This window comes from Lactuca virosa, chromosome 8, assembly GCF_052849685.1.
Source record: "Lactuca virosa cultivar CGN04683 chromosome 8, Lactuca_virosa_CGN04683_v6, whole genome shotgun sequence".
Taxonomy (NCBI): domain Eukaryota; kingdom Viridiplantae; phylum Streptophyta; class Magnoliopsida; order Asterales; family Asteraceae; genus Lactuca; species Lactuca virosa.
Genome location: NC_136433.1, coordinates 52,864,771 through 52,879,347, shown reverse-complemented (window position 1 = coordinate 52,879,347; position 14,577 = coordinate 52,864,771). Strand labels below are relative to the sequence as shown.

The following is a 14,577-nucleotide window of genomic DNA, read 5'->3' as shown; positions in this document are numbered from 1 at the left end:
TTTATACAATAAAATGATAGTTTTGTCCTTACTTTGCATTTAATGTTCCATTAAATACTTAGTTGGTTAAGTAATAATGAGTGTGTATTTTGGTAAAAATGTTATTTATTTTTAAAAATGGACTATTATTTTGGGACAAACAAAAAAGGAAAGATAGACTATAATTTTGGGAAGGTGGGAGTAGTAAATTATATAAAAATAATTAAATAAATAAAAAATAACTGTTTATTAAAAATCATTTTCCCATTTTGGTAATTACTATTAAGATTACATTAACAAAAAAAAATGAGAAAGGCGCATACCAGAATAGTGCATTTAACGGCCAGCAAAGTCAAAGTCAAACTCATCTCTCCAACCCCAACACTACTTCTGGTTCCAAGCAGCGAAGACCTTCTCGATCAAGGCAACCTCCTCGCTAACTGCACAAGGTCCTCTCTTTCTCTGTCACCCATCTTCTTTCTTAACCTTTAACTGACAGCTATAGTTTTGTGTTTGATTCTATTGTCAATCTTAACGCTCCGGTGATTGCAATCACAATTGCAATGGTTTTCCGATAATTACTTAGTGTCTGATTGTTCATATCTTGATACTTCGATTCACTTTGGATCTTGGTTTTTGTTTATTATTAGAATGTAGTACTCACAACACTTAGATTCATTTATCGAGTACTCCATTGCTTTGAAAAACAGGGGTTGACTGAGCATTTTAATATCCAATCTGGAACGAGTTAGGTCAGCCATTGAATTACTTCGACAACAGGGATGACACTGCTATCAAAAATCGCTTTTTTCACTCTTCTAATGATCTACCATGGAAACCAAGTAGAATCAGATGCCTCTAATCATCACTACAAAGATGGAGATATTGTCCCCTTGTATGCCAACAAAGTTGGCCCATTCTCTAATCCTCGGTTAGTCATATCTCCTCCAAAGTTTTTATTTTTTATTTTTTTAACTAATTCTTGTTTAATTTGTTTCCAGGGAAACATATGCTTATTATGATCTTCCCTTTTGTTCTGAAGGTACTTCTTTATTGCATATGTTGGTCTTCCTTTTGTTATCTTTACATCTTACTAAAAACTTCTAATTCATATATTGTTTATCTAATAAAAGATATTGTGAAAGAGAAGAAACTTAATCTAGGGGAGATGTTGAATGGAGACCATCTTGTTTCAACTCCATATAAGCTTGAATTTCTTGTGGAAAAGCATTTTGAATTATTATGCAATAAGACACTGAGTAAAACAGAAGTTTCTCAGTTCAGAAGGGCAATAGAAAAGGATTACTATATGCAATTGTCTTATGATGACTTGCCAATGTGGGCTTTTATTGGAAAGTTCAAAAAGGATGATATCGATGAAAAGATCAAGACCAAGTATTTCCTTTTTAACCACTTTGATTTCGAGGTTCTTTATAACAAGGATTATGTTATTGAAGTCAGTGTCCGAGTGCGTAGGGATTCATTCACAGATGTAACAGAAGACAAGGAAGTTGATGTGGGCTTCACATACTCTGTTATGTGGCGCCAAACACAACTATCATTTGATACGAGAATAGATAAATACATTAGTTCTTCGATTGCACAAAACCATATGTCTATACATCATCACTCAGTTACATTCTCAAGTGTCACTCTCCTCATTCTAATCATTTCCCTACTGACATTTTACTTACTTGTCCTTCGCAAAGACATTTCTAGGTATTGACTCTATTAACAAAAAAATAATAATAATAATAATCTAAGTTTGTGTTTCCATCTCATAAAACTCTTGTGTTGCCTTTGTTGTTTTCCCAATGCATGAAAAATGAAAGGAACTTAGCTGATGTGGAAGAGGATATATTGAGTTATAATAAGCAAGAAGAGATAGGGTGGAAGAATGTTCATGGTGATGTATTTAGATTCCCACAACACAAGTCTTTATTTGCTGCGGCTCTTGGTGCTGGAAGTCAGTTGCTTATATTGTTAGTACCTCCAAATAACGTGACACATATTTGAGAATTATATATTTTTTCGAAAATTATAATTTTTTTTCATTTTGAAGATATTTGTGGTGGGGACCATTCAAAAAGAAACTTGGTAACGAGACGTGTTTGGAAATTGGTGGACATTTTGTTCAAGGAGTTATAACATTTTTGTCATTTTGTCATCATCCCTTTATTTTGTTGTTTTTATATTTGACTTTTTGGTCATGTATCTGAAATTACTTTTGTACCCTTTCTTTCGTTGGATTTACAGGAGCTTAGCAATTCTTGGTCTTGGGGTCGTAGGTTTTTTTCAGCCCTATCTGCGAGGAGTACTCTGGAACGCACTTATCATTGTATATGCACTTACATCTTTGGTCTCAGGATACTCTTCTGTTTCCTATTGTCAACTCGAAGGAACAAACTGGGTATGTGAAAATATCAAAATTTAGTTTGAAACTTATATACTTTTGAGTGATTTTTACTTACATAAAAAGTCTAGTATAAAACAATTGTATAGACACAGACAAATATATATATCAAAATAACTCTTTGATTGATTGGAAATATAACTCAAAAACCAATTACATATATATGTGTATATGTCTATGTATGTTGCTGTGTTTTTTTGGTGTGTTACCGTCTTGGTAATTCACTGAATATATAAGATGAACTTAATCATTTCAATCCTATATTAATAAGTATGAGACCCAACCACTTGTTGGTGTCCCTTACTTTGTTCCAGAATTTGATAGCCTTTTTAGGAGTGGAAGACATGGGTGGAGTAGGAGATGATGACTTAAGATTCCAACAATCACCCCCGAATCTCTAAGTCCTTCTAGAGATTCCCGATCAACGCCAATCTTTAAGTCCTTCTAAAGATGTCTTCGATCCCGATCAAGTCCCACATTGTCTTGAACTTGGTTCGAGCCAATGGTTTTGTGAGAATGTCTGCCTTTTGTTCTTCACCTGGAATGTACTTCACCTCCACTTGTTCCTTTTCAACACACTTACGAATGAAGTGAAACCTCGTGTGAATGTGTTTGCTTCTTCCGTGAAAAACAGGATTCTTCGTGAGTTCGATAGCTGACTTGTTATCAACTCTTAGGACCACCTTCTCTTGTGCTTTGTTCATGATTTCGCCTAGCAAATCTTGAAGCCATATTGCTTGACATGCAGCCGCAGTTGCAGCCATGAACTCCGCCTCGCAAGATGATAAAGCAACAGTATCTTGCTTTTGAGAACACCATGTTATTGGAGACAATCCATAGTAGAAAATGTGACCGGTTGTGCTTCTTCCGTCGTCCGGGTCGACATTGTGACTACTATCGCTGTAACCAATGATCCGGTTTTGCCCCATCCTCTCGTACTTGATTTCATGTGACGTTGTTCCACGTAAGTACCTTAGGATGTGTTTGATTGCAACACCATGTGATTCTCTTGGATCTTGCATGTATCGACTAACAACTCCAACCGCATATGCCATATCGGGTCTTGTCTGCAAGAGATATCTAAGGCATCCTACCAACTTTCGGTATTGTGTCGGGTCGATTTCGGGTTCATCTTCGGCCTTCGACATTTTGGTTCCTGGATCCATGGGAATGTGGGTCGGATTGCAATCGTGTAAACCGGCTTCTTTTAGAATGCGTCTAGCATACGCTTCTTGGTTAATAGTAATCCCTGATTCTTCTTGTTTGACTTCAATGCCCAGGTAGTAAGTTAATCTTCCAAGATCAGACATCTCGAAGTTCTTGGACATTTCAAATTTGAACCTTTTGATCATGCTCAAATTTGTACCTGTGACAAACAAATCATCAACATAGATTGCTAAAATTAGCAAGTTGGATCCTTCGTTCTTCCGGTACACCGATGGTTCTTTCATGCACTTATGAAATTTCATTCCTTTCAAAATCCCATCAAGTTTTGTATGCCATGCTCTCGGTGCTTGTCTAAGACCATATAGTGCTTTTGAAAGACGGTACACCTTGTGTTCGTCGCCTTTCCTTATGTAGCCTTCCGGTTGATACACATAGACGGTTTCTTTCAACTCTCCATGTAAGAAAGCCGTCTTGACATCCAAGTGGTGAAGCTCCCATCCATTGGTAGCGGCTAAGGCAATGAGAAACCGTATGGTTTCGATGCGAGCTACCGGAGCAAATACTTCTTGAAAGTCAATACCAGGTTGTTGTACGTACCCTTTAGCAACCAACCTCGCCTTGTGTTTGTTTATGGTGCCATCTGCATTTTTCTTCAGCTTGAACACCCATTTGAGTCCAATGGGCTTCACCCCCATAGGTTTGTTTACGAGAGACCAAGTATTGTTCTTGTTGATTGAATTGATCTCTGTATTCATGGCTTTGACCCACTCTGGTTCTTTCTTCGCCTCTTCAACCGATACCGGCTCGTCATTGGTTGCTAGGAGAAGTTCTTCAATTTCATCAACATAAAGTACATAATCTCGTAATCGAATTGGAAGCACCTTTTGTCTTGTGGGCCTTTGGTTTTGAACATTGTTCACGTTGTTGTTGATCGGACTTGGTTGCTCATTTTCTTGTACCTCCACTCCGTCTTCAATCTTGTGATCCGATTCGTTTGGTTCGTTGTTTACTTCGTTTCCTTGGTTGTTGTTTGCCTTATCTTCCGGTAAATCCCATGGTACTATGAATGATCCTGGTTCTTCATTGTCAGGTGTAGCTTTGTTAACCCAATTCCATCCTTTGGTTTCATTAAAAATAACGTCTCGACTTATGATTATTTTTTGTGTAACCGGGTTAAATAACCGATAGGCTTTTGTACCCGGTTCAGAACCAAGATGAACCAATGGTCTTGATCTTGCATCCAATTTTTTCACGTTTACCGGTTCAACTTTTGCATACGCTAAACACCCAAAGATGCGTACGTTCTCCAAATTAGGTTTTCTTTTATACAACTTCTCGTACGGAGTTGTATCACCAAGTACTCTTGTGTAAACACGGTTGACCAGGTTTGTGGAATGTTTTACCGCTTCTCCCCATAGATAGTTTGGAACATGCATCGCCTTCATGATACTTCGTGTCATGTCCATAAGTGTTCTGTTTCTTCGTTCCACAATACCGTTTTGTTGTGGTGAATATCGGGCGGTAAGATGGCGTTTGATTCCATTCATATCACAAAAGGAATTAAACTCGAGCGAAGTAAACTCACCTCCTCGATCACTTCGAAACACCTTTAAAGACTTTCCGAGCTCATTCTCCGCCAAAGCTTTAAATTTTTTGAAGTGAAAAAACGCCTCATTTTTCTCTTTTAAGAGAAAAATCCACATATACCGTGAAAAATCGTCAATTAGTGTGAAAATGTATCGATTTTGACCCTTCGTTGACGGTGTTATCGGACCACATAAATCACCGTGAACTAGCTCCAATGGCCGTGTTGCTTTGTACGTCGTCATTAATGGAAATGACTTTCTTGTTTGCTTGCCCACCAAACAAGATTCACACAATTGATTTTCACAGTCAAAATGGGGTAACCCTTTGACTAGACCTTTCTTGGACATCTTTTTCATTGACTCGAAATTGATGTGTCCAAGTCTTGCATGCCAGCGCCACGTGTCTTCACTCAGTCTTGTATGAAGGCAAATAGGTACTCCAATAGGCAACTGTATTTTATAAAGGCGATTTGGAGTTCTTTGTACCTTCATTAATAAGCAGTTGTCGGCATCATGCATCGTTAAATAGTTGTCTTTCATCCGAATATCACACCCGGCTTCTGTTGCTTGTCCGAGACTGAAAATATTATTTTTCAAATCTGGAATGAAATAAATCTCCGTTATCAATCGTTGTTGCCCCGATTTTCCTTGGAAAACAATTGAGCCTTTCCCTTTTATTTCGACACACGAATTATCACCGAATTTGACCTTTCCGGTTATTCCTTTGTCGAGTTCGGAGAAAAATGAACGATTTCCCGTCATGTGATTACTTGCCCCGTTGTCCAAATACCACACATCGTTTTCTTGTGAGTTGTATCGAGACGGTATCACCTTCTCTTCGTTCAAAAATACGGACTCGTGTAGAAATACTGTTTCATCGGTATCGTCGTGTTCAGTAAAATTACTTTCTTGGAATTTTTGGGTTCGGTCCGGACATTTGGATGCGTAATGGCCCGATTTAGCGCATCTGTAACAAATAATTTTTGACAGATCTTTTTTCGGGTTTCGGTTTGAGTCCGAATTGGAATTGGGCCGGTTATTGGGCTGTTTGGGCTTATTATTGGGTTGGGTTGATTTTGACCCAGATCCGTTTGAAGACCCGACTCCACCGGATCCACCTGACCCGGTTCGATTAAAACCCCCCGAACCCCCATTTCTTCCCTTATTCGACTCCTTCTTCCCTCCCGACGATCCCCCTGAACCAGAACCACCTCCACCGCTCCAGCCACCACCGTGGTTTGAACCTTCACCACTTCGAGTGAACATAACCCTCTGCTCGTTTCCGCCATCATCTTCTCTTATCCTTTCTTCGTACGCCTTTAGTCGACCTACAACATCCTCAAATCTGATCGTCTTCAGATCGAGTACCTGCTCCAACGAGGCGATGATCTGAATAAACTTCGATCGTGGCAGTGTTTTCAAGAACTTCTTGACGAGTTTAGACTCGTCTATCGTTTCTCCGAGGGCCGCTGATTTGGAGGCGATACCGGACAACTTTCCGGCGTAGGAATCTATCGATTCAGACTCTGTCATCTTGAGCCGATCAAAATCCGTCATTAAGGTTTGTAGCCTTGCTTCTTTCACTCTTTCAGCCCCCACGTTTCTTGATTTAATTGCATCCCAGAGTTTCTTTGCTGATTCTTGTTCACCGGTTTGCATTATCAGGTTTTCTGGCAAGGATTGATATAGCAGTCCCATGGCTAAGCAATCTTTTTCTTCATTTTGGTCGGTTCCTGGATCGATCACGATCCACACCTTGTGGATTCGAAGCACAACCTTCATTCTCATCGCCCATACAGTGTAATTTGTGGGTGTGAGCATCGGACATGTGACATTGGATGAACCGATCAACTTCTCCCTCACCTGAGGAGTAGCACCTCTAGTATCATCGACATCTGACATCTTCTTTTACTGGTGTCCTTCTTGATCACCAGGTATGAATTCAAAGCCCCTGTTCTTGAGCTCTGATACCAATTCTAGTATAAAACAATTGTATAGACACAGACAAATATATATATCAAAATAACTCTTTGATTGATTGGAAATATAACTCAAAAACCAATTACATATATATGTGTATATGTCTATGTATGTTGATGTGTTTTTTTGGTGTGTTACCGTCTTGGTAATTCACTGAATATATAAGATGAACTTAATCATTTCAATCCTATATTAATAAGTATGAGACCCAACCACTTGTTGGTGTCCCTTACTTTGTTCCAGAATTTGATAGCCTTTTTAGGAGTGGAAGACATGGGTGGAGTAGGAGATGATGACTTAAGATTCCAACAAAAAGGTCGATACTGATTAGCTCTCTTGTTTTCTACTTGATAGATCAAGAACCTAATACTGGCAGGAGGATTATATTTTGGGCCTCTATTTCTAACATTTACTTTCCTAGACATTGTTGCCATTTTTTATGGATCAACTACTACATTACCATTGAGAGCAATAGTCATGCTATCTCTCTTGTTGATATTCATAGCATCACCATTGCTTTTTTTAGGAGGCATTATTGGGAAATCCAGAATGTCTGAATTCCAAGCTTCCTGCAAAACTGCTAAAATTCCTAGAGATATTCCTAAGCTGCGTTGGTATAGGGGTGTTCTTCCTCAGATGGCTTTGGCAGGAATTTTGCCTTTCAGTGTCGTATATATTCAGTTGTACTACGTATTGGCAAGTGTTTGGGGACATCGCTTTTATACAGTTTATAGCATTATGTCCATAGTCTTCTTTCTTCTTCTGATCATGACTGCTTTAGTTTCTGTGGCACTGACATACTTCCAGCTTGTGGTTGAAGATCATCAATGGTGGTGGAGGTACGGTAAATAGTTGTTTGGATAGTGGTCTTGGATTTCTATATGGGATTAGAGCTAATAAGAGTTTTTTATTTGACACAGGTCACTTTTGTGTGGTGGATCTACTGGATTGTATATATATTTTTATTGCATCTATTCTTATTTCGAGAGATCAAACATGAATGGTTTCATGCAGACGTCCTTTTTCTTTGGATATATGGCTTGTGTATGCTTGGGAATATTTTTGTTACTTGGAAGTGTGGGTTTCAATGCCTCGTTGCTCTTCGTTCGTTACCTTTACGCAGCTATAAAATGCGATTAGCAGAGTAGCAGGTACATTTTGACATAGAATTTAATTTCTTGTGATATTATTGTGTTATAAATTTAGGATAAGTGCAAGTACATTGCATGTTCTGTGTAACTTGCCCAGTGATCATCTGTCTTTTTGGAATTGATCTCACTAGTCATATGTCCAAATCTTTATAAAAAGCATAATGTCCTTTTAAAGTTTTGCTCCTTAATTATGTGCTCTAGTGGTAAATCTTCTATTACTTGTGGTAATATATACGCACTACAAGGAAATGAGCAATTAGCGGCGAAAAAAGTCGCCGGTAAAGGGTTGAGAAGTCGCCGCTAAAGCTAATAGCGGCGACACGTCGCCGGTAAAGAGTTGCCGCTACTACTTTGTCGCTATTGATCAGATTGTTGCCGCTAAAGACAAATGTCGCCGCTAATGCGCCTGTCGCCGGTAATACTTTTTGTCGCCGCTAATGCCCCTGTCGCCGGTAATAACGATTTCATTTTTTTTTATATTAGCGGTTTTGGGTATAATTAATTTCAAATACTGTTATAATTAATTCTATACCAAAAATTACATAACAACATCAAATTAAATACCAAATACTGTTATAACTAATTTAATACCAAAATAAAACAACCATAAGTTTGACAATTCTAACAAGTAGCAAAGTAAGTTTTACAATTCTAACAAGTAGCAAAGTGTGACAACAAGTATAACATACAAATAAAGCTCCTCCCTACATATCATCATCTTCATTCCCATCATTTCCTCCTTGGTTATTCTGTGATTGAAAAAACGAATAAAGTTCCTCCCTACATGCTGGGTCGTTGAGCAATGCCCGAAGATTTTTCAACTACATAATAAATAACAACATATATAAATTATAAGTTAAATTATCAAACATAAACAAAAACTACCAAAGTACCTTACTATTTCTTGCACTTAAATACAAGATATACCAAAAGTACATTGTTATTTATTGCACTTGGGACGAAAACACAATTACCAAATCCACATGCATTTTATGACGCCAAAGTACATTGCTATTTTTAAACTAAGACAAAAAACCAAAGTACATTGTTATTTCTTGCACATGGGACAAAAACTCACCACAAAACCAAAATGACCAAATCAACTTACATTTTATGATGCAAAACTACATTTCTATTTTTAAACTAAGCCAAATAACCAAAGTACATTGCTATTTCTTGCACTTGGGACAAAAACCCAATTACCAAAGCTTTTAGCAAATAATCACCACAAAACCAAGATGACCAAATCAACATGCATTTTATCGCTATTTTTAAACTAAGACAAAAAATCAAAGTACATTGCTATTTGTTACACTTGGGACAAAAAAGTTATTTCAATCAACATATACAACAATTAAGGTTAAGTCTTTGTAACACCAAAAATTATTAATGTTCAAAATAAATAGATGTAAATATAACCTGTGGCTGTGGAAATCAAAGAAATAATGCAGTGGTGGCGGTAGTCGCCGGTGGTGGCCAGAAAAGTCAATCAAAAACTGAAATTGAAAATATTTTACAATTAATTGTCAAATCAAGAAAGAAAATTTTCCTTCACAAATGATATTGAGTTTGAAAAACTTTTAAGCATTCAAGTACATGTGATATTGAGTTTGGAGCAATATTGCACATCAAGGAAAAAAAAGTAATCAAATAAATGGATGAATAAAATCAAATTATATCATTAATTCTATAAATTTCACTCAAGATTCTCTTGTTATTTAATGTTGCTGCCATGGATATTTATTCAGTCTAGTGCCTAACCACTTTTAGTCACATCAATGAAAGATTTAATTGTGTTTGGTTTACATAATTAGTACGTATATATATTTCAATTTGTGATTACAAGTATACTTATTATTTTATTTTATTTTTTTATATCTATGATCTTTATCAGTTGGTTATAAAAACTTAAAAGATATAAATAATAAAATTTCTAGCTAGCTAATCAATTCAAGAATGATGAAATTAGAGCTCTCAAATTGATATACAAATCATCAACAATCTTTGAATGATTTTGCCATTTTTTCAACTTATTATATAAAGAAGAACATGCTTCCCTTTCCTTCTTTTAAATCATGAAGATAGACTTACATTAATTATGACAATTATCACTCAGTCACAATAAATAGAAGTAATAGAACCTGTGGTGGCGTGTGGTGGTCCGGTAGTGGCGGGTGGTGGTCGGGAACACAATCAACAAAACTGAAATTGAAATTTTTTTGCAATTAACCACTCCAATAAACTGAAAATCAATGTTACAAGAGAAAAGGGACCGGAAATTGACCTGGAAAAGCTTGGTTTCGCCGGAAAATCCTTGGTCTCGCCGGAAAAAGCTTGGTCCTCACCGGAAAATCCTTGCCCACCAATGGTATCTTCACCCAAAATTGCTAAATGTGACAATATCCCACTCTAATCAACGAAAGTGACGAAGGAAGTGACACAAACGAGAGAAAGAAACGAGATTTGCAGTGAAACAGAAGAGAAAATGGGAAAAGATCGACGTTTTTGGGGTTAAGTGTGTCGACCTTTAGCGGCAACGCCTTTACCAGCGACAATTTTGGCTTTAGCGGCGACTACCCTCAATATCGGCGACACTTAGGAGGGAAACATTACCGCGCCATTTTTTTCGACAATTAGCGGCGACTCGGTTAGTAGCGGCGACTTTTGTTGCCGGTATTGCTTTTGTGCATTCCTTGATTATCCTCACCGTTGGATTAGAAAGACGATCGAACTGTCTTAATTTACCAGAACATGAAAGCGCGGATCCGTGTCTACAGTCATTAGCGGCGACAATTTGATGTGTCGCCGCTAAAAGTAGGTGTCGCCGCTATTGGCGTCACCGCTAATGACTGTATTTCTTGTAGTGATACGTTGCTAATAATTTTTTTTTCCTTAAGCCACATTGGCTTATTCAACATTGGTGATCAATTCAATTATTTTATCCAGGGAGATAATTCTGAGGTAACAAAAAGACCCAAAAAGACCGGTCCGAGAAAAGACTGGCACAGATCGTTCCGGACCGGTACGAAAAAAGATATGTTTTAGGAGGATGTATATGTATTTTTAAAAATTGTAAGTACATAAAAAGTAACATTTAAAGTTTGTAAAAATATGACTGAAATTATGTATTTTTTATTTTACCAAGAAAACATTTGTAGACTTGAAAAGAGGTGAGTCCATGTCTGTTCCAAAAATAGGACGCATATATTTTTTTAGGTCTGCGGTTTTCTAAAAAACATACAGTCTAGAAGAGGAAACATTTGCATGTTGTTAGTGCAACGCAGACAAAAGAGATCAGGAAGCTCTTTTTGAAGAAAACAAACATCACCCTAAATGATCTTTTTTTTTTTTTAAATAAATAGATCCAAACATCACCTTATTGAAACCACTTCATATCCTGTTTTTAATAAATAGATCCAAACTCTTTTTGACCCATTGTTCAACCACCCATTTATATGTTATATGATTATATCAAAATGACCATGCATTTTTCATAAATAAGGCCATGCTAAAATGATTAATTTTCCATAACACAATTATGGAAAGTAACCCATACACAGCTTTTTTCCATACAACCCATACACAGCTTTTTTCCATACACAACACTTTGAGGATTGTATATAAGATAAAACTACTTATTGAAATGAAAGATCTGCATCAATCTCAGCCATTACATCATTAGGCTCAGTCACCAACGAACCAATTAGATAAACATGTTTTCGTTGCGGAATTTGGCTGATTTTGTTCAACTCTTCCTCGGTCAACGACCAATCAAATATGTCCAAGTTTTGCTTCATCCTCTCTGTGTTAAAACTCTTTACCACAAAACTGACACCTTGCTCATATATCCATCTCAAAGAAATCTGCAAATCAATACTTCAAGATCAATACATGAAATTATATATTCATGGACTCTTTAAGAATTGTATAGTACCTGGGCTACTGTCTTCCCTTTAGACTTGGCAATATCTTGAAGAACTTCACATTCCATGACCCTATTGTGTCCCCATTTGGTGCCAGATGCACCTAAAGGTGAGTAACCAGTGACAAGGATGTCATTCTTTTTGCAAAATTCATTGAGTTTTTTCTGTTGCCAAAGTGGATTCATCTCAACCTTTAAAAAGTACAAAAAAAAAAAAAACATTGAGCAAGTAAATATATATGCTATAAACATCATGACTCAAATTGAGAAGAAAGAGTTGATAATTAAATGATCACTTGGTTGACAGCTGGTGGAATTTTGGCAAAGGAAAGGATCTCTTCAATTTTTCGAGGAGCAAAATTGCTAACACCAATGGATTTGGCGAGTCCAAGATTTTGACACTTCTCCATGCCTTCCCAAACGTCCTTGATATTGATTGCAGCTATACAATCTTTTGGAATCGGGACTTTGAATTCTTCTTGGTTTAGCTTTAATGGCCAGTGTATCAGATACAAATCTACGTAATCTAGTCCCAAGTTTCTACATTAATTTATAAATCATCAATACTTGGTTTCATTTGTGATTCAAAAGATAGTGTCAGATATGTTTGACTATGTTTGACGTAGATAGTTGAAAACCTAACTAACCGTTGAAAATCTAGTTGTTAGCTGAACTTTATTTATTGTTTTATATAAAATTGATATGCATTTAAAAAATCTTGTTTTACTAAATTTTATAAAGTTCAATAAATTGCATAATTCAACAACACTTGTAGGAAAGTAAAATATTGACATGACATTTTAATCAATATTACTGGGTCTAATACATTATGAATATTCTAAATACCCCTTCATCAGTAAAATAGTGTGAATTTAAATAACTTGTGATCCAACTTTTTTTACTGGTTAGTTCCACAAAAAAGGATCTTAAATTAAATTTACCAATTACAATACTAACAATAACCAATTCATGAACATCCTCATTCATCTTCAGTCACCCCACCTTTTTCTTTATTTACAGATTTAACCCAGATTTTTAATTTTTATTCGAATTCGGTCTTTTACTTTTTGGTTTACATTTTTGGCCCATTATTTAATACAACTACAAATTTACCTAATATTATGTTTCACAAATACTATTTGTTACATATTTTTTATGTACACCACATATCATTTAAGTTCGGAAAAAAAAAATGTTTCACGGTATTCATTTTAGAAAATACATATCAATTGTTCTTGTAAATTTAATTATAAATTAAACATATGGCTTCGATGTATCATATTTTTGAAAATAATCATGCCAACATGTACTTTGCAAAAACATAATTTAACTATGTATCTTGTTTTTTCTTTTTTAAAGTGTAAAATATATTTGAAGAAAAGCCTCCTCTTCCCTTTACTCTATTGAAAAAAAAGTTTAAATCCTTTTGGAACCAAATTCCAATTAAAACTGAAAAAAAATAGAAATCATTTGATCAAGTTATAATGACCGTGATTAACCCTCCTCCCCAAATATATAATAAAATAACTAAAACAATCTTGAGAAAAAGAAAAAGAAAAAGTATTGTTTGTGGAAGTGGTGATCTTACCGCAGACTTTGTTTCATGGCAGGTACGACAAGATGTCCCTCGGTGGAGTTGCACCACAGCTTGGTAGTAACAGAAAGCTCAACTCGAGACTTTATGAGACCCTGTCGGAGAGCTTCTGTGATTCCTTCCCCAAGAGCTTTCTCAGTTCCATAAACCGCCGCCGTGTCAAAGTGACGATAACCCACTTTAATGGCTTCTACAACCGCAGCTTTCACCTTATCACTGCCTTCTACCAACATTCCCATACCCATCCCAATGAGCGGAATAGGTCGACGACCATTGGAGGAGCTTATGGTCGTCTCAGGAATGCTTACCATATTTTTTCTACACTTACTTTCTTTAATTTGTGAGTAAGCTTATATGACTTGTAAGCTAATGGTTGGCTGTATTCTTTTTATTATTATTATTATTATTATTTTTTATGTTTTTGTATTTTTATAGAAATGTTTCAAAGCTAAATTACGGATTGGCATGCGTAACCAGTCTTTACATTGTTTCTAAACAAATCATTATCGAAGCGAGACTACCGAACTTTCGTGTTTCAAGGATATACTATTATAAATTATTATTAAATATAGCATTTTCCTTTCTTGATTCCTTTTAATCTAAGATCTAACTAGCTTTTCAAAGCAAGGGTCCAGAAATTGTTGGACATGCTTAAAGCACGTATTCTAGGAGACTATTTTCGTGGGGTTTTCTTTATTGAAAAACATAAAATAAAAAAGCAAACTTATTATATTTTTACAATAAAAGAGTGTTTCTTTTTCAATCAGTTTATTTAATGACAAATA

The 14,577-nt window shown here is 36.1% G+C and overlaps 2 protein-coding genes across 2 annotated transcripts; one reads left to right on the top strand and one right to left on the bottom strand.

Moving 5' to 3' along the window:
• Window positions 1-325: 325 nt before the first annotated feature.
• On the top strand, window positions 326-8,404 carry LOC145133648 (transmembrane 9 superfamily member 2-like). The gene is made up of 9 exons (XM_079068579.1): window positions 326-428; window positions 690-910; window positions 981-1,021; window positions 1,113-1,698; window positions 1,812-1,961; window positions 2,042-2,120; window positions 2,236-2,389; window positions 7,652-7,964; window positions 8,046-8,404. Exons 2-9 carry the CDS (start codon window positions 762-764, stop codon window positions 8,263-8,265), a joined length of 1,692 nt encoding a protein of 563 aa, XP_078924705.1. The 5' UTR covers window positions 326-428; window positions 690-761; the 3' UTR covers window positions 8,266-8,404.
• Window positions 8,405-11,742: 3,338 nt separating this feature from the next.
• LOC145134315 (D-galacturonate reductase-like) lies at window positions 11,743-14,135 on the bottom strand. Its single transcript, XM_079069179.1, has 4 exons — window positions 13,787-14,135; window positions 12,495-12,738; window positions 12,211-12,390; window positions 11,743-12,139 (listed from the first exon to the last, which is right to left on the bottom strand). Exons 1-4 carry the CDS (start codon window positions 14,101-14,103, stop codon window positions 11,912-11,914), a joined length of 969 nt encoding a protein of 322 aa, XP_078925305.1. The 5' UTR covers window positions 14,104-14,135; the 3' UTR covers window positions 11,743-11,911.
• Window positions 14,136-14,577: the final 442 nt, after the last annotated feature.